Source organism: Lagopus muta, chromosome 15, assembly GCF_023343835.1.
Source record: "Lagopus muta isolate bLagMut1 chromosome 15, bLagMut1 primary, whole genome shotgun sequence".
Lineage (NCBI taxonomy): Eukaryota > Metazoa > Chordata > Aves > Galliformes > Phasianidae > Lagopus > Lagopus muta.
In genome coordinates this window covers 10,285,792-10,304,418 of record NC_064447.1, presented here as the reverse complement: position 1 = coordinate 10,304,418, position 18,627 = coordinate 10,285,792, and the positions used below count along the sequence as shown (strand labels likewise).

General features: G+C 50.0%; 2 protein-coding genes across 2 annotated transcripts; both read left to right on the top strand.

The window, feature by feature from the left end:
- Positions 1–19: 19 nt before the first annotated feature.
- Positions 20–8,197, top strand: GID4 (GID complex subunit 4 homolog). The gene is made up of 6 exons (XM_048961575.1): positions 20–349; positions 2,090–2,149; positions 2,657–2,764; positions 3,491–3,592; positions 4,285–4,415; positions 5,538–8,197. Exons 1-6 carry the CDS (start codon positions 137–139, stop codon positions 5,599–5,601), a joined length of 678 nt encoding a protein of 225 aa, XP_048817532.1. The 5' UTR covers positions 20–136; the 3' UTR covers positions 5,602–8,197.
- Positions 8,198–8,812: 615 nt separating this feature from the next.
- On the top strand, positions 8,813–17,762 carry DRG2 (developmentally regulated GTP binding protein 2). The gene is made up of 13 exons (XM_048961568.1): positions 8,813–8,941; positions 9,815–9,975; positions 10,311–10,400; positions 11,563–11,623; positions 12,514–12,604; positions 13,046–13,118; positions 13,266–13,356; positions 13,589–13,686; positions 14,285–14,361; positions 14,701–14,789; positions 15,701–15,759; positions 16,174–16,227; positions 16,319–17,762. Exons 1-13 carry the CDS (start codon positions 8,878–8,880, stop codon positions 16,403–16,405), a joined length of 1,095 nt encoding a protein of 364 aa, XP_048817525.1. The 5' UTR covers positions 8,813–8,877; the 3' UTR covers positions 16,406–17,762.
- The last annotated feature ends 865 nt before the right edge of the window (positions 17,763–18,627 follow it).

Here is an 18,627-nt window from a genome sequence, read left to right as displayed (position 1 = left end):
GAGGCGTTGCCGGGAGGCCCCGAGCCAGGCGGCGGCGGTGGTGGCGGCCTGGGCGTGAAGGGAGCGGAGCGCGGGCGGCGGCCCCGGCGGCGGCCGCTGAGCCCCGGCCACGCTGGCTCCCGGGGATCCTCCCGAGATGCCGGTGCGCAGCGAGCGGTGCCGCGCGGGCGGAGCCGCGGGTTCGGCCTCCTCGGCTCCCTCCGGGGCGGCCGCCAGCAGCTTGGTGCCGCCGCCTCCCATCAACACGGCGCAGCCCGGCGTGGCCACCTCGCTGCTGTACAGTGGCGCCAAGTTCCGCGGGCAGCAGCGCAGCAAGGGTAACGCCTACGAGGTGGAGGTCGTCATGCAGGTGAGGGGCCGCCCTCGGGCCGGGCTGCGTTTCCCCTCGCTGGGCCTCGGGCCTTCCCCTGACGGCCGCAGAGCCGGGCGGGCGGTGCTCCCCGCGCTCCTTTGGAACGCCTTTCCCCGAGTCCTCCCCGTTCCTTCGGCACCCCCTGGTTCGGGAGCCCCTTTCCTGGACCTCCGCGGGCCCTCAGTCTCCTGTTTTTCTCGTGGCTCCTTTCCCCGATTCCTCAGATCTCTCTGAGTGGGTCCGAACCTTCTGGCAGCCTCCCACCCGGCTCTGTGCTCCTCTCCCCTCTCAGCTTCATTTCCTTTTTCCCCTCAGGACTGATAGGATCCCTAACCAGGGATCTCTTCCCATTTCCTCTCACACTTTTGCCCCTATTTGTCCTTGTGGCTGCTGAGATACCTAACACGAGGTCTCTTCCTCATTCCCCTCAGCCTTGGGGTGCCCGTGTGCCTCTGGGCTGCCAGGAGGAAGGGTGGGAGCCTGCCCTGTGCTGGGAGGTGCCCAGGAAGTCCCCAGCAGCGGGGCAGCCTGTATTTCAGGCCTAGCTGGAATTCAGCTAGGATCCAAGTCTCTGTGCTGGAGTTTGGGTTCCTCATCCCGTGGTGCTGGTGGCTGTGTGGGGAACCAAGGGAGGAGTGCAGCAGTTCTGCTGTACTGGGAATGCAACCAGACAGTTCTGGAGAATGGGGCTTTCCTAATCCTCTCTGGAGTCACCATCACCCTGCATGCTTCATTTTTAGTCAGAGGCACTGGCACGCTCACTTTGGGTAGCGGTGTGGGGTCGTTAGTGCGTGGGGAAACCAGACATCTGATGCATGCTTCCCTATGGCAAATCACAGCCCTGCTCCTGCTTTGGTGGTGTCAGATCGAGGGACCCAGGCTGGGTGTGCAGCAGTGATGCAGCGTGATGCATGGCTTGGCACTGAGAAGTGAAGTCAGAGCCCCAGGGTCTGCAGATGGGGCAGTGTGAGTTATGCCCTCTGCTTTCTCATCCAGTCTTCCACTTGTCAACAGCACAAGTGTACCCGCTACGGTTTGCTCTGATGGAGACATCCTATGGCTGTTTAGTTCACTGCATGCTGCTTTCTCACAGAGGCTGGCTCTATCTTTGTGCTAAAAAATGCTGTTCTGTGCTTGTTGGATGAGAAGAGATGGCTGCCTGCTCTCCCTGTGCTCGGCACAGAGAAATGTGGCTTTTCTTTGATCACAGGTGGGGAAAAGCCATCTTCCCACAGCTGATGCTTGCACTTCTCTAAATAATTCGCTTCTTGCATTGAAAACCAATCTGGAGATGGCAGGGGAAGGCTTGGAAAATCCCCCTGCTTGAAAGGCGCTCAGAGCAGAAGCATCCCACTGCTTCATTTCTGCATAGCAGAAGCGGCAAGATGCAGCTCAGGAACTTACAAGAGGAGTGACACCAAAGCATTAGATCTGGGGAAGATGCATAAGACGTCACCTGCCTTCTGAAAAGGCTTTGTGTGCCAGGTCTGGATGTGAGGCAGAGACCTCTGACTGAGAGTGGGAAGAGCTGAAAGCAGCCAGGCCATGAGAAGATGGCTGAGCACCTTTAAATCCTCTTCCCAAGCCCCCCCAGCCTTGGGGTGGCTGTGAGCTGGGTGGTCTGTACCAACTGAAGCAGAATCGAGCCTTGGAGGCCCTTGGGGTTAGAAATAGCTTTGGATCAATTGAGTGCCTTCTTGTGCGTGCTAATAGTGGGACTTTGCACTTTTTTTCTAGCATGTGGACATGGAAAACTCCTATCTCTGTGGATACTTGAAGATTAAAGGCCTTACAGAGGTGAGTGCTAATTGCAAAACAGCATGGGAAGATGCTGTTCAAAGGCTTTTCTTTTTCCTGGTGAGGTAGGAGAAGCTACCACTAGAAGGAGGAAGCAAAGGGATTGACCATGCAGCAGAATTGACTGCTAAATAGGTTAATGGCTTAAGTCTGCTGTTCTTGGCATATGGAGCAAATATGATGGGCCTTGATGGGAGACCTGAAGGAAGGAAGCTTATCTGGCATCCCTTAGGGTCTGAGCAGAACCCAGCCTGACCCTACAGTCAGCTTTGTGCCAGAAGAAAACATAACCTAAACAATTCAGATCTTTATGTGCTTCTGTCTGCATCCATCCAGCGTGGTGTGCTGTGTGCTGAACAGCCAGTGAGAGGTGTTTCATGGGTGTGACACTTCTTACTGTGCTTCTCCAAGATCCTTGACAAGCCTGGAGCCCTTGCTGTGAGATGCTGCCTTTTGCTGAGTTCGGGCCACTAAGTGACAAATGATCTTACCTCTGTTCTCTCCTAGGAGTACCCAACCCTAACTACTTTCTTTGAAGGGGAAATAATCAGTAAAAAGCACCCTTTCTTAACACGCAAGTGGGATGCTGATGAAGACGTGGATCGTAAACACTGGGTAAATAAATCAGGGGCCACATGCAGGTCTGATGCAGTCCTGGCTGAGCAGCTGATATAGGTGAGGTACTGAGAGTGCCCATGCAAGGAGCTCTCCTTTGGGGTGCCCTCCTCCCTCTGCCAGAGTCTTGGTGTCTGGAGGTCTCTTCAGCAGACTGAGCTGAGACCTCTAGGAATGGAGAGGATGTCTTGCTATGCAGTTGTTGGCCCTGGACTTGGAAGGGAAGCAGGAGCAATTTCCATCTCTTTCATTCCTATGAGAACACGCTCCTTGCTTTGAACTCTTGGTGCAAAACAAAGTGGAGAAAGGGCAAGGTGCTCCTCTGGCACAGGCACCTGTGTCTTGTGGCACCAGCAACCTCCGCCTTCTCACCAGGCCAGGGTGTGCCCTGGATCAGGGCCACAGCAGCTGGCTGATTATTTTGCTGCCTTGACCTTTGCTGCCGCTTGCCAGACTGATGTTTGTTATATTTTTGTCAACATGTATACACCCCAAGAAGTGCAGGACCTTCTGCAACCAGGCTGGATGTGGTTGCAGATGGCTGCAGTCCTTGTTGCCCTGTGCTAGTCCTGGGGCATGCACTCAGTGCTGCTCTGAGGGAAGTGCAATCCCTTCAGTGAGGAGGTCCTCTTTTTTTTCCTCCAGAATAGCAGCTGGCACTAGTAAGCACTTTTCCTGGAGTAAGCCTCCTGGTTTTTGTGTTTACTTGTTTTTCTTTTGTTCTAGGGGAAATTCCAAGCTTTCTACCAGTATGCAAAAACATTTAACTCTGATGACTTTGATTATGAGGATCTGAAAAACGGGGACTATGTCTTCATGAGATGGAAGGTAAACTGTGTGCTGCCTTCTCCGATGAGCTGCTTACAAGTGACTGACAGGGACTTGAAAGCTTTCTCAGCTACTGGTGCTGGCCTAATGAAAGATCTTGCCCTATCTGACCTCATTAACCTGCCATATTTGCAAATCCCAGTGTGACTCCTGTCTAGTCAGCTGATTGCATCCTTAAGGGCTGCAGTCATACCTGAAAACACAACAAGAACATCATCATGCTTAGTGATTCTCCAGATGCTGAGAGAATCAGTGTCTCCAGCCTCTGTGCTGGGCCTGGGTTTGATGGCAGTTTGCTGACCAGTCCTCTTGGCTCTACAGCTGGGTTGAGTCCTCTCTCTCGACTGCTTTGTGCAGCTGTGAAGGGAGGGGATCCTCAGGCAGCTCTGATTGTTGATTTTGTGACTGGCCTCTGGTTTGGAAGGGGCAGGTGTTGGACTAAAATTGATTGTGTGTGCTCTTTAAAAGTGGTTTTGCTCTCAGTTCTTGCTTCCCTGTAAGGTGCTTGCAATGCCAGGTGGTAAAAAAAACACCACAGAAGTCCTGGTCTGGGCTGCTAGGAATGCAGGGAATGCTCACCCAGGAGTGCTTTGTGTTAATAGGTGCTGGTACTCAACTTGGGAGGGCCAGTTTGGGTGAGGGAGGGGATATTTGACCAGCATTTCTAAATGCAACTTATGTTTTGTGAGCAGGAACAGTTCCTAGTGCCAGACCACACTATCAAAGACATCAGCGGTGCTTCCTTTGCTGGTTTCTATTACATCTGCTTCCAGAAGTCAGCAGCGTCTATAGAAGGCTATTACTACCATAGGAGTTCAGAATGGTAAGGAGCCTTGCTTCCTTTTAGGGTGCCTCCTCAGACAAAGCAGGGACTCCTCTCCTGCCCATCTGCAGTCCTGGGAGCAGCCAGGCAGCACACTTATTTTGGTGGGGAGGGGATTTGGTCTGGTGGCTGGACCCCGATGGGGAGGGAGGGTCGGTCTATGTGCTTGGCCCATCTGTGTGGTTTAAAGTGCTGCCTTTTGCATGGCTGATGGTAACTGAGCTGGCAGCATGCTGCAGAGAAACACTGTATGGAAACGTGCTGTGGAGCAGTGAAGCAATGATCTGATGTGTTTGTGAGGTGCTGGGAGGCAGACCCCAACTGTGGTTCGCTGTTAGCGTCTATCCAGCTCCAGCCTGCAAACCTTTGTTGGGATTGCCTGTAAAAGCCTTAAGTCGTTCAGGCTCTGAGCTTCTCTGTGCTTTGGCCCTTCAGAAGATATCAGAGGGACCTGGGAGAGGGAGCTTCAGTGCCTTCTCACCTGTAACAGCTCTCCTGCTGCTCCCTTCAGGCAGGTGTCTTGTTAGGCCAGTGCTTTGTACTCCAAGGTGCTTGAGGTGTTGTTGCAAGATGCAGGGAACAGTCAAAGTTAATTGGTGGTGGTGGTGTTTTTTTTTTTGTTAGAGCTATCTGACAAGTAGCTGTGAGAGCTCTTTTCCCTAGCTTTGGATAAATAATAAAGATATTTGTCACGCACAGCGAGCGAATCTGTAGGGTGTCTGGAAGCTCTCAGAAGGAAGGAAGGTGCCTGGGAGGCTTTCAGATGAATCCCCTTAAGCTAAGCTTTGAAAGATTTGAGTCTAATTTTCAGTTGAAGCAAACACTGTTTGAACATGAAAGTTGTCAAACTTCAAAAGGTGTCCAAAGCCCGCAGTCAGCCCTGCTCGATGGCAGCCTGGCTGCAGGTAGCTTCAAGATGTGGGAATGGAAATGAGGAATGAAGCTGAGTCCTGCCAGGGGTTTGGCACCACTGAAAAGCCATTGCTTGAACACCTCCAAGACTGTCCCAAAGGAAAGGGAGAGCCCACCTGGCTGCAGCTGCTGGACAGGAGCTCTTAGCTGGAGGTGGGGGGTTCCGTTGCTCTGTGTAATCTCCTCATCCATCTTTTTCCTCTCTCCCAGGTATCAGTCATTGAATTTAACTCATGTTCCTGAGCACAGCGCTCCTATCTATGAATTCCGATGACAGCTGTCCAGAACTGATACTGCACAGAAGCAAATGGGGCAGGAGAGCATGGCCTGCCAGGAGGACTGTGTCCCTGCCGGAGCACGGGAAGGCACGCTTCTCTCCTGCCCCTCGGACTCGCAAGAGAGAGAGCCTGAATGTTAACCCACCAGCCCAAGGAGCATGGCTGCTGGAGCTTAATTCTCCCTCCTGTCGAGTGGCGATTTGATCTTTAATCTGGTTTTAAGATACCTTTAAATGCACTTTCTTATTGCACAGCTAGTTTCTCTGTCACTGAAACTCCTCCTGGCTCTCCTTCTGGAAGCTGTTTCTCAGTAGCTGGAATCGGTCTATTCTCTGAGTAATAAGAAAACATAAGCTTGGTGCTTGTATTCTCCTTGTTACAGCCTGATATGGGTTGAAATCGCCAGGACTCAGGTTTCTTACCCAGATTGCCAGCTCTGATGCTCCCAGAGCCAGGCACGGCCGCGTGTGTGAGGCTCTGCTTGGCAGGCAGCTGCTCGGCTGCAGTCTGTCAAGGGAGTGTTGGCTGAGATGGATGAGGGTTGAACGAGTCTTTGCTTCCTGCTGGCTAATGAGGTTAGCCAGAGCTGCAGATCTTTCAGGAACACCGGCCCCTTGGAGCCGAGAGCTGTTCCAGTGTCTGGAATTGCCACTGGGAATTAGTTTGATGTATGGACTTCCGGGCTGTCAGTAAAGTGGTTCTGAACTCTGCTTATAGGTGTATAATTTGCTCTTTAATTAAGTTAAGGGTTTAAAGAAAAAGAAAAAACAAACTTTTATTAAAAAAAAAAAAAAGAAAATATTTTTATGGTTCCTTTTCCCAAGGACCCTATGGCAAATGCACAATTACTCAGTTACATTTTACCGTTTTCACATTGAAAACCAGGAATGTCTATGTTAGTTTTTATATTCGTGTATGTATTCAGCTAGCTTCTGCTTTGGGACAGTAATTGGAGTGCAAGCGTTGAGCAGCACCACACAAACAGCTTGAACTGTTCAGCATTTGTACTCAACCCTCATGCTGCACCAACACCACTGCTTGATACCTTTATGCAAGGCAAAAAAAAAAGAAAACAAAAAATCCCAATTCAATATCTCTCTGACTTCGAAATGTTTCAAGTGATATAACTTAAGGCTTGTGTGCCAAAGTGTGTGTGTGTGTGTATGCGTGTGCAGGTTATTTTCCAAGACGTTTTAAAAGCTGGCCTCAGTTGTATATTTAATGTGTCAGTCACCCCTGCAGGGCTTCTGTGCGAGTTTGGCTGGTGTTTTGCAGGCTGTTTGAAAACGCCCCCCTGAAGCAGCCCTGCTTCAGTGCTGACAGGGCGGGTGCTGAGGATGGATTTGCTGCCTGAGAGAGGAAAGCAAAGCCCTCTGCATCCCTTGTGTTGGTTGTTTGGGTTTTGTTTTCTGCTTCCTTTTGGCAGCAGGTGGGGTACTGCGCAGCAGCTGAGTTGCTAGTGTGAACCTTAACAGGAGTGGGTTTGGGTCTCAGTGAGCCTGTTTTGTATGCACCAAGCTGGGGTTGTGCACGTTGGAGAGGCGGTGGGGCTGTTGGGAAATGATGCAGTGCTGGAAGTGCCCTTCTGTGGGCTGCTCTCTGTGGGTGAGTCCTGGGCCCCAGAACCAGCAGCCCTGCCTGCGGATGGAGACGGGAGAGTGGAGCAAGTGTGTGCTGTTGTCCTGGTCGTTCGTTGCAGGTGGATTTGTAGTGTTGCACAAAGGCTGAGGAGCTGGAGGAGGGGGATGCTGGTGTGAGTAGGGAAGCATAGAAACAGATTCTGCTTTTATTCTGCTCTGGGAGAAACTTGGGCTGCAGGGAAGTGAGGAAAGGCGTTTCTGCATGCGTGGTGCTGGGAGATGTCCTGGTTTTGAGACTGAAACCAATGGTGCTGCTCAGCTGTGAGAAGTGGAGGGGTGAGCTGTAGGGAAGGTGGCAGCACGGCTGCAGACCCTTCCCCGCAGGTTGCTTTCAGGAGCTGTGTGCAGAGCTGGCAATGACAGTAACCACCCTGTGCTGTTAGTGCAGTGTTACACTCGGGTTTCTGATGCTGTTCAGTTGAATTGGTTCTGTGGTTGTCTGTAGAAGCTGGATTAGGAAGGTTCCTGGGGTCATTCGGTAATGTATCTACCCTAGATTTCCCCTGCAGTTTTCCTGTGAAAGCTGATAGGGGGAGGAAGTGTTCTTGCCATGTACCTCTGCCTGTCTCATGGCAGCAGACTTGAAACACTTGAGCTGAAATCCCAACCGGCCTCAGTAAGACGTGTTAGGGACAGGGAACAGTGATGTGAAGGGCTGCCTGTGTTCAGGATTTCTCTAAAGCCTTGGTTTTGATTTTCTTTTTCTTTGAGTTGTTTGATGAGCTGAAGAGCTGTTCAGTACGTCACATTGTGGTGGAAGGCGACTAATGGGTGAGGTGCTGGGAGAGGGAGTGACGGGGGATCCGCGGCTTCTGAAAAAGGTGTGAGTTCTTTTTTTTAACAGTGTTGGCTGAAGAATTGGTATATTTATGGATGTACTTTGGAAAAGGGACTGGGAGAAGTATTTTGCGGAGTTATCAACGTCCAAATTAAAAACAAAATCTATTTAAGAGGCCTGTATCTGTGTGTGTTTGTTAACGGCAGCGCTGATCGGCTCATGGGAACAGCTGTGCTTCATCTCCCTGCTTGAGGACAAATTCATAGAATCATATAATCGTTCCGGTTGGACTCAATGATCTTTAAGGTCTTTTCCAACAAAAACCTAACCATGCTGCCCTAACTAACAGCCCTCCACTTAAATCATGTCTCTGAGCACCACATCCAAATGGGTTTTAAACACATCCAGGGATGGTGACTCAACCCACATCCCTGAGGAGCCTATCCTGGTGATTAACAACCCTTTTTTTGGGTTGCTGCTTAACGACCACCAATCCAAGGGTTCAAGAATCCCATTGCCTTTAACAGTGGACGGGGGATCGCTGTGGTGGGGGGAAGCTCAATCCCTGGCCCTAACGCATCCTGCGGGCTCTGTGCCACGTATCCTTTCCTCCATCAGCCCTTTTGGGATGCCAGCGGGGGGGACCCCGTGCAGGGAGGGGGCCGAGTGGGACCACGGAGGCGAGCGGAACGTAGGGCGCGGGGCGGCCGGAGCGGTGTGCGGAGTGCGCAGCCCTCCCATATCCCCCCCCCTTGCCAGGCGGCGGAAGTGGACGCAGCCCGGAGCATTTAGGCGCACGGACGGACCGGCAGCACTTCCGGCGGGCGGCGTGAGGAGCCGCGGCGGGCCGCGCCATGGGCATCCTGGAGAAGATCTCCGAGATCGAGAAGGAAATCGCCCGCACCCAGAAGAACAAAGGTGCCGGGGGGGCGAGGAGCGGAGGGAAGCGGTGGTTGCGGCTGTAGAAGCGCACAGGTTGGGCAGGGCGGGCGCCGGGCGCTCTTCACGGGCCGCTCTCTCCTCGCGTGCCCCCTCCGCAGCCCGGCGCGTCCCGGCGGTGGGAGCCGGGCTGCTGGTCGCACCGGGTTGGAATTCGGATGCTTGAATTCAAGGCAGGGCCGGGCAGGGCAGCCCTGCTGCTTCTGCGGGCTGGAGGCTGTGCTGAATGCTGGCAAGGAGAGCTGGTAAAAACTGCCATCCCCTGTTACAAGCTTCTGTTGAGCGAGCTGCCTTCTCCTCTGTGTCGGGTGTAAATTCAAGAATAAGTTGGTAAATGCTGTATTCGTGTACGTGAGCTCTAAGCTGAGCATCGTTTTAAAAGTTGGCAGAGTATCCTGCGTTTTTGCAGTGGTGGATGCTGCAGGAGGGCTGTGCAGAGGCATTCTGCCCGGGGCGGGCTGTTCCTTGCAGGCTGTGCCTCCTCCCAACCCATCCCTCCGTGCCCACAGCCCTCAGTGCCACATCTCCACAGTCTGGAGCACCTCCAGGGACGGTGACCCCACCGCTCCCTTGCAGCAGTGCCAGTGCCTGACCGCTCTTTCCAAGAAGAAATTGTTCCTAATATCCAACCTGAAAACATCTTATTTCCTTGAAGTTTGACTTGCGTGCAGGTTACTGTAAGACTTTACTCTCAGTGGCCGATATCTCAGAAGGTACAGAACACCTGGATGTGGGTAGGGTGTGTTAAGCTATGGACTGAAATCTGAGGTTTCATTTTAGGAAGGCTCTTGTTTCCAGAGGTGAGTTATCAGGCACTGTCTTTAACCAGTTGCTGCGCTTCTGTTATTTCAGCTACCGAGTACCATCTTGGCCTGCTGAAGGCAAAGCTTGCAAAATACAGAGCTCAGTTGTTAGAACCTTCCAAATCCTCTGCTGCTAAAGGAGAAGGCTTCGATGTGATGAAATCTGGAGATGCCCGAGTGGCACTGATTGGTTTTCCTTCTGTGGGTAAGGTCAGTGTGTCCGAGTTAACCTTGCAGTGTGGTTTGTCTGGGTTTGAGACTGGCAGGGGCTGTAAAGCAGGTATCTGTCATCTCTCTGTATTTCACCTTCTTGCCATTAGTTAATGAAGAATTAACTAGTGCAGCCACTGCTGAGAACGTAGGCAAGAGAATAGGTTTTATCTTCATGCTGGCAGACCCGTTACTGCTTCAGTCCCTGGGTCCTGCATGGCTGCAACCTGACTTTAAAAACAGATGAACGCTTTTTAGTATTGCATGTTTTGCTGAACGCGTGTCAGTGCTTTCATTTCAGTACCTCTTGTGATGGCCATCTCTTGCTTTTTCAGTCCACGTTTTTGAGTTTAATGACCTCAACTGCCAGTGAAGCTGCATCTTATGAGTTCACAACCCTGACATGTATCCCAGGAGTCATAGAAGTAAGTAGGATTTTCCTCCCTTTCATAGAAGGTAGCGGTAAGAAATCCAGACGTGTACAGAACTCTGCTCACAGCAGTTACACCTGTATTACCACTGAGAAGCAGCAATATCTGGAGATCTCTGCTGACCTCTGCTTTAAACTTCACCAAGTCTTGAGTGCTTGCAATATCAAGTCTGCAACCTGCAGTGCTGATGTAGCACTTCTCCAGGCTGCATAACTCTTCAAGATTGACTGCCTGCTCGGGGTTTCGTACGGCACAGTTCGACTGACCAGAGCAATACAGGAATTCTCAGCTGAATTTTTTATAACTGCTATTGGCACCATTGACCAGATGGCTGGAAACCTTGACAGATTTGTTTTTAATGAAGCTTTAAAAGAGGCAATCTGTACCATGATCAATTTGGAAAGAAAATACAACTGCTCCTGTCCTTGAGGAATTTCATTAGCGGTGGTTTGAGTGTCTATCAGTAAAGCAAATGGTAAAGGGCATCAGACTGAAAAGTATCCAAGAGTAATGAGAAAACTTGGGTCAGAATTGAAAGCAGATTTAACTAGTGGAAGCAGACGTATTGGTGTTAAAATGAACACCAGCACTGCAATGCATCCAAATGCAGCCTCAGGCTCCAGTCACCAGCTGAAGCTGTTACTGAGGACTTACTGCAGCAGCAGCTTGAAACATGGTGACTCTGCTGATCCAATGAACAAAGGTCCCCCCTTTTTCTTCCTGGTGCTGTAAGACCTGCAACACACACCAGTAGTTCTGACCCGTCTTGGTAAGGGATTATGGCATTTGCTCATTACTGAGCTTTACTTGTTAGACCAAAATAGAGCTGTTGGATTTTTTTTCCCTTTCTTTTCTATGTATCAGTTTGGAATATTGTTGCAGTTGCACTGTGCTGTTTTCAGACTGCAGTTATGTGACTCTTTAGGAGGCTAGAATTGCAGTGTGACCCACAGTTGAACACAGCTTAATGGGAAACACTCCAGAGGTTGCCTCATCAAAACAAAGCCACCAGCTTTGTGGAAAGTTGTCTTCCACTACTGGCGTTCATTCAGTTCCACTCTCTGCAGGCTTTGGAGCTCAGCTTGTGCCTGGGGCTTTCAGGGCAGCTGAGGTACCCTGCACAAGGCTTTCAACTTTGTATCCGTTTCCTTTTCAGTATAAAGGAGCCAATATTCAGCTGTTGGATCTGCCTGGAATCATTGAAGGAGCAGCACAAGGTTGGCTGATCTCTATGTTGATGTAAAGGAGGGACTTGCACTCAGTATCATTCTTGCCCAGATCAAACATCAGCAGCTTTCCCAGGCCAACAGTTCCCACACTGGCTTTCCAAACTGGCATTCTTGATCTTATGTGAGGCACGATTCTTATCCCTGGCCCACGTAAGGCTCTATATGTAGCAGAAAGATGCTTTTCTGGAGGTGGGAGCCAAAGCAAGTCAGTCACTTCTCACCTTCTTGCATGAGTGTTATTTTGCTCATCTGCTTTCTGGTACAGAGGAAATCTAAAGAAAGATGCTGGAGAGGAGGAGGGGGGAATTACAGCTGAACAGTAACTTCTTTTGATTAATTTCCTGCAAGTCCTTCCATGACTCCTGATTCTGGGCCTTTGTGCTTCTGCTTCATTATCTTCCTTATCAGCAGGTCGTGACAAAAGAAACATTTACAAAATTTAGGAAGACATCCTGATGGTCTCTTAGAGGAGCACAGCCCGGTTGGTTGATGAGGTCTCTCTCTCTTTTGACCAGAAAATGCCCACCTCACTGCCCTGCATAAGCTGCCTCTGCCACCTGGAGCCACTCCCACTGCTCAGGTCTGGGGTCTGCCCAGCTGGCAGCAGTGACATTTCAACATACAGCCAGCTTTATGTGTGCTACTTGTGTAAGCCATGACAGAAGAGCAGCAGCAGAGAATGTTCTGGAGGCTTGTGCTGGGCAGAAGGTAGCACTGGATGGGCCAGATGTGCTCACACAGGGACCCCTTGACAGCTGACTGCGGCCAGCACAGGATTGCAGGATCCTTTCCCTTGCTCCCAAACAGCAGTCCCCATCTGTCACAGGACTCACAGCTGGCTTCTCTTCTTGATACACAGCCATGTCCTCTCTCCTCAGGGAAGGGCAGAGGCCGGCAGGTGATCGCTGTGGCCAGGACAGCAGATGTTGTCATTATGATGCTGGATGCCACGAAGGGTGAAGTGCAGCGGTGAGTGCGTGCTGCTGGGTGTGTGGGGCTGGGATGCTGAGTCAGGTTCAGCAGTTTCCACGTGCCCAGGAAACATTCCAGCTCCCTGAAACACCGTATCCCAGGTACGTTGGAGACCTGGAGGGACACTGCTATTTAAGCTTGAGTGCAAGATTGGGGTTGTGCTCCATGGCATGCTGGCTAACTGGGAGCAGCATTTACAGAACTTTCTGCAGACCTCAGCTTGGGCTTCTCAGCTGAAAGATCATTCCTCCAGGATGGCTGTGCAGAGATGGATTTGAGCTAGATTTCCACTGCAGACCCTGTCCTGCATTAGCAGAGGGTGTTATGTTGCAGTGAGTTGATAACAAGGTTGTATCAGTATGGCAGTCAAAAAGGAAGAGTGTGGGCTCACCTGGCTGGGCTCAATCTCACAGGTACTAACGTGCAGTGTCCCTGCAGGGCCCTGCTGGAGAAAGAACTGGAATCTGTAGGAATCCGTCTGAATAAAAGCAAACCAAATATCTACTTCAAGGTGAGCTTTCCTGGGCTGTTAGAAGCACAGCTTGTGTCAGGCTGCTTAATGGAAGCCAAGGGCAATGTGTGCTGCCCATTGCATTGGGCAGATGAAGCAGGCGGTGGCTTTTGGAGGCTGTTCTTGAGTTGATTGATTGTCTTGCAGCCGAAGAAGGGTGGAGGTATATCCTTCAACTCCACTGTCACACTCACTCAGTGCTCCGAGAAGTTGGTACAGCTCATCCTCCATGAGTATAGTATCCTTTTCCTAAAATGAGAGGCACTGGAGCCTCAAGCCAGCAGCTCTCGAGCCAAACGATAGCTGCTGTGGGATGGCCTCGCTGTGTGCCTGGTGGGGTGAGAGGAGGCCTGGGTTGATTTGTCCCATTTTTATTCCCTTTCTCCATGCTGCACCAGGCAGCTGCAGGCCATTGACTCGCAGCTGTGTTTAGGCATGCAGGATTTGGACCTTGACAATGTTCACCTCAGAAATCTTCAACGCTGAAGTCCTTTTCAGAGAGGACTGTTCTCCTGACGAGTTCATTGACGTGATTGTAGGCAACAGGGTCTACATGCCATGCCTTTACGTGAGTATCTCAGAAGCAGCCCGCCTTCTGCAGCACTAAACGCCTCTTTACAGAAGGAATCTCGGCGTCTTCCTGACTCTCAAAGCCGTAACGGTTGGGGATGAGGAGGTGGGCGTTTTTTGCTCCTTCTACCTGCAGCTGTGCTGTGTGCTCTCCCTGTGCCCTCTAGTGGCTGCTGCCGTGGAGCAGCGTGAGCTCTGCACGCTGGTAGCGCAGCTCGCTGCTGTGGTGTGGAGCCTTCAGTTCCTCTGCTGCCAGCATCCCACATTGGAGTTTTTGTGAATGTTTCCTTGAGCCAGAGGTCCTTTAACGGCTTTGTTTGATAATGGCCGAGCCTGGAGTTAAATTCATGATGCTGGAGAGCACACTGCTAGTCAGCCCAAATTGAGAGGTTTAGAAGGTCCAAACTTGCATTCAGGCTCCTTAACTTCAACAGGTGAATTTCTGAAAAGCCTTGGCCTGCCTCTGGCTGGTAGGATCCGTGTTTCTATATCAGATGCTGAGCTGCCTTGTTTATACCCACATGTGTGTGTCTGCCTTCCTTGCAGTGCTGCTGAACTGACATCCTAAGGAGTGCATTCTTTCTCATTTGTCTTAGGTTTATAACAAGATTGACCAGATATCTATGGAGGAAGTGGATCGACTTGCTCGGAGACCCCACAGTGTTGTAATCAGGTAGGAGCAGAGAGCCACTGTGCAGCTTTTTCTGGGCTTCCTTCCCCTGGAGAGGCAGGCTGCTTGGCTTCCTCACACCATCTGCAGGGCAGAATAAGTCTCCAGCTTGTTCCCTTGGAAGCACTGATGTATCTGACTGGGGTGACTGGGGCTTTGCTGCTTCAAAGCTACTTCCTTTCAGAAAGCCCTATTAATTTCATCTTGTGCTTTTCCTGTAATGACATCATTACAGACATTTTCCCTTGTACCCTAGCTCTGTAATTAGATGTTTCACCTTGTTCTTCTGGATCTCTAAATCACAACAGCAATAAACACTGAGTCTTTCCTCGTGTTTTACAGCTGTGGCATGAAATTGAACCTGGATTACTTGCTGGAGAAGCTGTGGGAATACCTGGCACTTACCTGCATCTACACCAAGAAACGAGGACGTAAGTGGCCACTGGCTGAGCAGGAGGTTTGAAAGGCACAAAGGGCTGCTGCTCACAAACACAGACAGGCTGCCAGTGGGGCTTGGATGCCTGGCTCTGAGTGACCTTTTGGAAATGCTGCAGCTACGTACTCCCTAACCAGCTTTCAGCATTAACTCTTGCTTTCTGTTTTGTCTGATTCACCTATTTTCTCTGCACTAGAAGAGCTGAATTATTATGAGGCTTTTCATGATGCTGTCATAAAGTTTTCAAGCTTGCAGCTTCCTTCTTCTAACAGTTACTGTGTGCAGTCTGTGATGAGCAGATTGCTGCCCAGAAGAGGTCTCCTGTTCCTTCTGTGGGAGATTTGGTGATTCCCATGCTGGGCTCCTGGAGCTCTGGTGCCTTTGATCCTCCTTGTGCTTTACCATTCACCTGTAGCTTTTCCTGATGGTGAAGGCACATCTATAACTTGTTCCTTTTCCAAGGCGTTCTTCCCCTGGCTGTGATCACAACTAAACAGCTCTGAAGTGGGTGGATATGAGAGGATTAAGGAATTTTCTGTGAGTTTGTTAAGCTGTGAAACCCCGGGGATTTTACAGAAAACTGCAGAGTGGTGCCATTGTACTCAGACAGGTGTGCTCTGACTTTGTCTTCTTTGTTGAAAGCCAAGTCTTTGGAAGGGGGTTGCAGAAGGTGAGTTGTGAGAGAGCTGTGCCATGGATAACTGAACCTGTGGGTGCTGGAGTGTGGGCAGAAGAGGTTCAGTGCTTTCAGCTGCTTGGATGCCTGTGTCTGAAGGCTGTTGGCAAGTGTGACAAGGCAGGGGGTTGGAGAGCAATAAGCAGAAAACAATGTGGCACAATGTCAGCGTGTTAGAACACGTTCAGTGCAAAGCCAGTGATTCTTTTTATCCCTTTGCTTTTTTGCAGAGAGACCAGACTTCACAGATGCCATTATCCTACGGAAAGGGGCTTCTGTGGAGCATGTGGTAATTTCTCTGTTATTTATAATTAATTATCTGTAGAAGGAATCTTCGAGCCTGCTATGATTTATATGAGTTTTTAAAAGTAGGGGGTATGCCAGTGCTTAGCTGGGCTTCTCCTTTTGTTACCTTTACTGATTCCATCTGCCTTGGGTTTCTTTCCTGGCTGCTAGGAAAGATCTTTTTAGAATTACTTGATACAGAGCAGTGAAAAAGCACATGGAAGCAGTGAAACGGGACTTTTGGTGATCTACAGATTCCTGTGCATCTATTTTGTATTTCAAGTGCTGCTAACTGGCTTCTAAAACCACTATTGTCATTTCTGATGTAGACAGGAGTTGCTTCTAAATCCTGATTGGTGAGCAAGTTGTTTACAAAGGGCTCCTGAGCTGCCTCACATGCTGTCTGTCTGTCTTGCAGTGCCACCGGATTCACAGATCATTAGCCAGCCAGTTCAAATACGCCTTGGTATGGGTAAGTGTTTAACAGCAGTGTTTAACAACAGAAATCCTTGTCCTGGTGTGACTGGTTGCCTTCTAACCCTTCTCCCTGTTTTTCTTCTAAGGGGACAAGCACAAAATACAGCCCTCAAAGAGTGGGCTTAACCCATATGATGGAGCATGAAGATGTCATTCAGATCGTAAAGAAGTAGCTCCCCTTGCTGCTCTTTGCTGGTGCCTGGCCTTGTCTTTAATCACTCAAATTGGATCTGACCACATAAAAGCAAAACTAAACGGGGAAAAAAAAAAAAGAAAGAAAGAAAAAAGGAAAAAGAGAGAAAAGAGAGATGTGTTCCACAGCCAAGAAAGTGAGAAGGCTTCTGTGAAGCTCCTTCTCTTGGAGAAAGGCTTAAAATGAGGCTGCTGTACATGCAGGTGGGGATGGGGAAGATGGGTTTCCATCTTGCAGCATTTCAGGCAAAGTAATGTTTCTTCAATATATTATAAAAAAGAAAAATAAAAGGGGAGCCAGCTCTTCTAGGACACAGTTCCTGCAGCCAGCAATGTCCTGCCCCAGTAAGATCTGCACACATGTCTGTGTGTTAACCTACCAGTAGCTTGCTCAGCTAAGGGAAAGTTCATAGGTTTGTGTGGATAAATGTGGCCCTGTGCTTTGGAACAGAGGAACCAGAGCTGGAAGAACGTTGCTGATGCTTTGCTGCTTATCTAGTCACTTAATTTAAGTGTTGCTCTGAAACAGACAACAAAGTTCTTCCTCCTCTGCTCTCCGGACGTGTGGTCTCTACAGCTTTTGTAGTTGGAGGCTTCAGTCCGACAAGCCCTGAACTTATGATGGTCCCTCAATTACATTACAAAGTAATTACAGTAATTACAATTACTCTGTGCCTCCTGTTACCTCTGCAGAGGGCTTTGTAGGACATCCTTGTCCAACTGGTACTGAGAGGTGAGAACTGAAACTTTGTTAAGGAATGGCTAACCTGGCCAAACTGCAGCAGGGTACGATCAGAGAGCCATGGGCTGCAGTGAGGATTTGCTTCTGGCATATCATGGCCCAAGGAGAGATCTTGGGAGTTTGCTCTGCTCTTGTCCTGCCCGTTGGTCCCCAGGAGCATTGCTTGGGATGTGCTTCTTTCTCAGCCCTGCCCCTAAATTCCCATAACAGCTCTCTGAGCCCAGCGCCATCCCATGCTGTGGGTTTTACCCCATCTCTGTTCAATAGTGTTTCTTGATTGGATATTTTACTCAGAAATCTGGGATTTTTCTAATCATGCTCTTTCACTAAGTACTGATGCTAAGCAATTCAGAGTGCCTGATAGAGAACAGCTCTTTCCTTCTGGGATCAAGAGTTGCCGATAGCTTTTATTTTCTTTCATTGGAAAAGAGTTCAGTCTGATGTGGATTGTTGACTGTGAGGACAGGTCTGATAGCAAACTTGTCTGAGCAGGGCTCCTTCCCTCTTCTGCGTGCCTCCCCACCCCTCACAAACTGATCGAGCAGAAATGGAAGGAATATTTTATCTGAGAGAATAAAAATCGCTATTTCATGTGACCCGTGGCTGTCTGCCTGCAGTGGTTTGGCACTTTGGTGTGTTCTCTAACTCTCTTTTTACCTTTGGCCTCCTGAAGAATGACAGATGCTGCTGCAGAAGGTGGCGAGGTGGAGTAGATCGTGAGGCAGCAGTGAGAGGGCTCTGAGGATGGAGAGGACCTCTGCGAGGTGGCGTGGGAGCCAGGCACGATGTTATTCACAATACCCAAACTGAGAAGGTGACTTTGAACTCTGTAAGTTCCCTTCCCTGTTTCTGGCTTTGTTCACAGCTGGAGTGCAGAGCAAATCCCAACCTCGGTGGCAGCTAGTGGAGAATGAGCTCCAAATTAGCAGCATTATGCCTGAGCTGGCTGCAGAAAGCAAGCACTTCTCTGTGTGAATCGGGGGGGATGCCGTTCCAGCACATTAACTCGCCCTTTAAATTTCCTCTGAAGGTTGCACAGGCAAAGAGCCTCCCACACAAAGAGTTCTTTTGGTTTCGTTTTGTCCCTGACTTTCTGACTCTCACTCCAAACCAAGGAGCCTGCCAAGCCCCAGTGCACAGCTGGGCAGCTGGAGGTGCTGAGTGTGCTTTGTCCTTAGGCCGGGCAGTGTGTGCAGCTGGGGAGGTGGTGGATGCTCACGTGAGGCTAAAATGCACAGTGTAACCTACCTGGTTAGTGCCTTCCTCTAGTGTGTTCACTTTTAAAACTGACTGGTCCAGCACACCATCATTAAAACCTCTAATTAGCCTCGCTATTCACTTAGGAAATTGTGCATTTCATCCTGTTCAGAATGAACTGATAGGCAATTAAATTTGGAAAGCGGATGGAGTAGAAGTCGTTAAACCAGAAGAAGCTCATTTCTTTTCTGAAGCAAGAGTGGC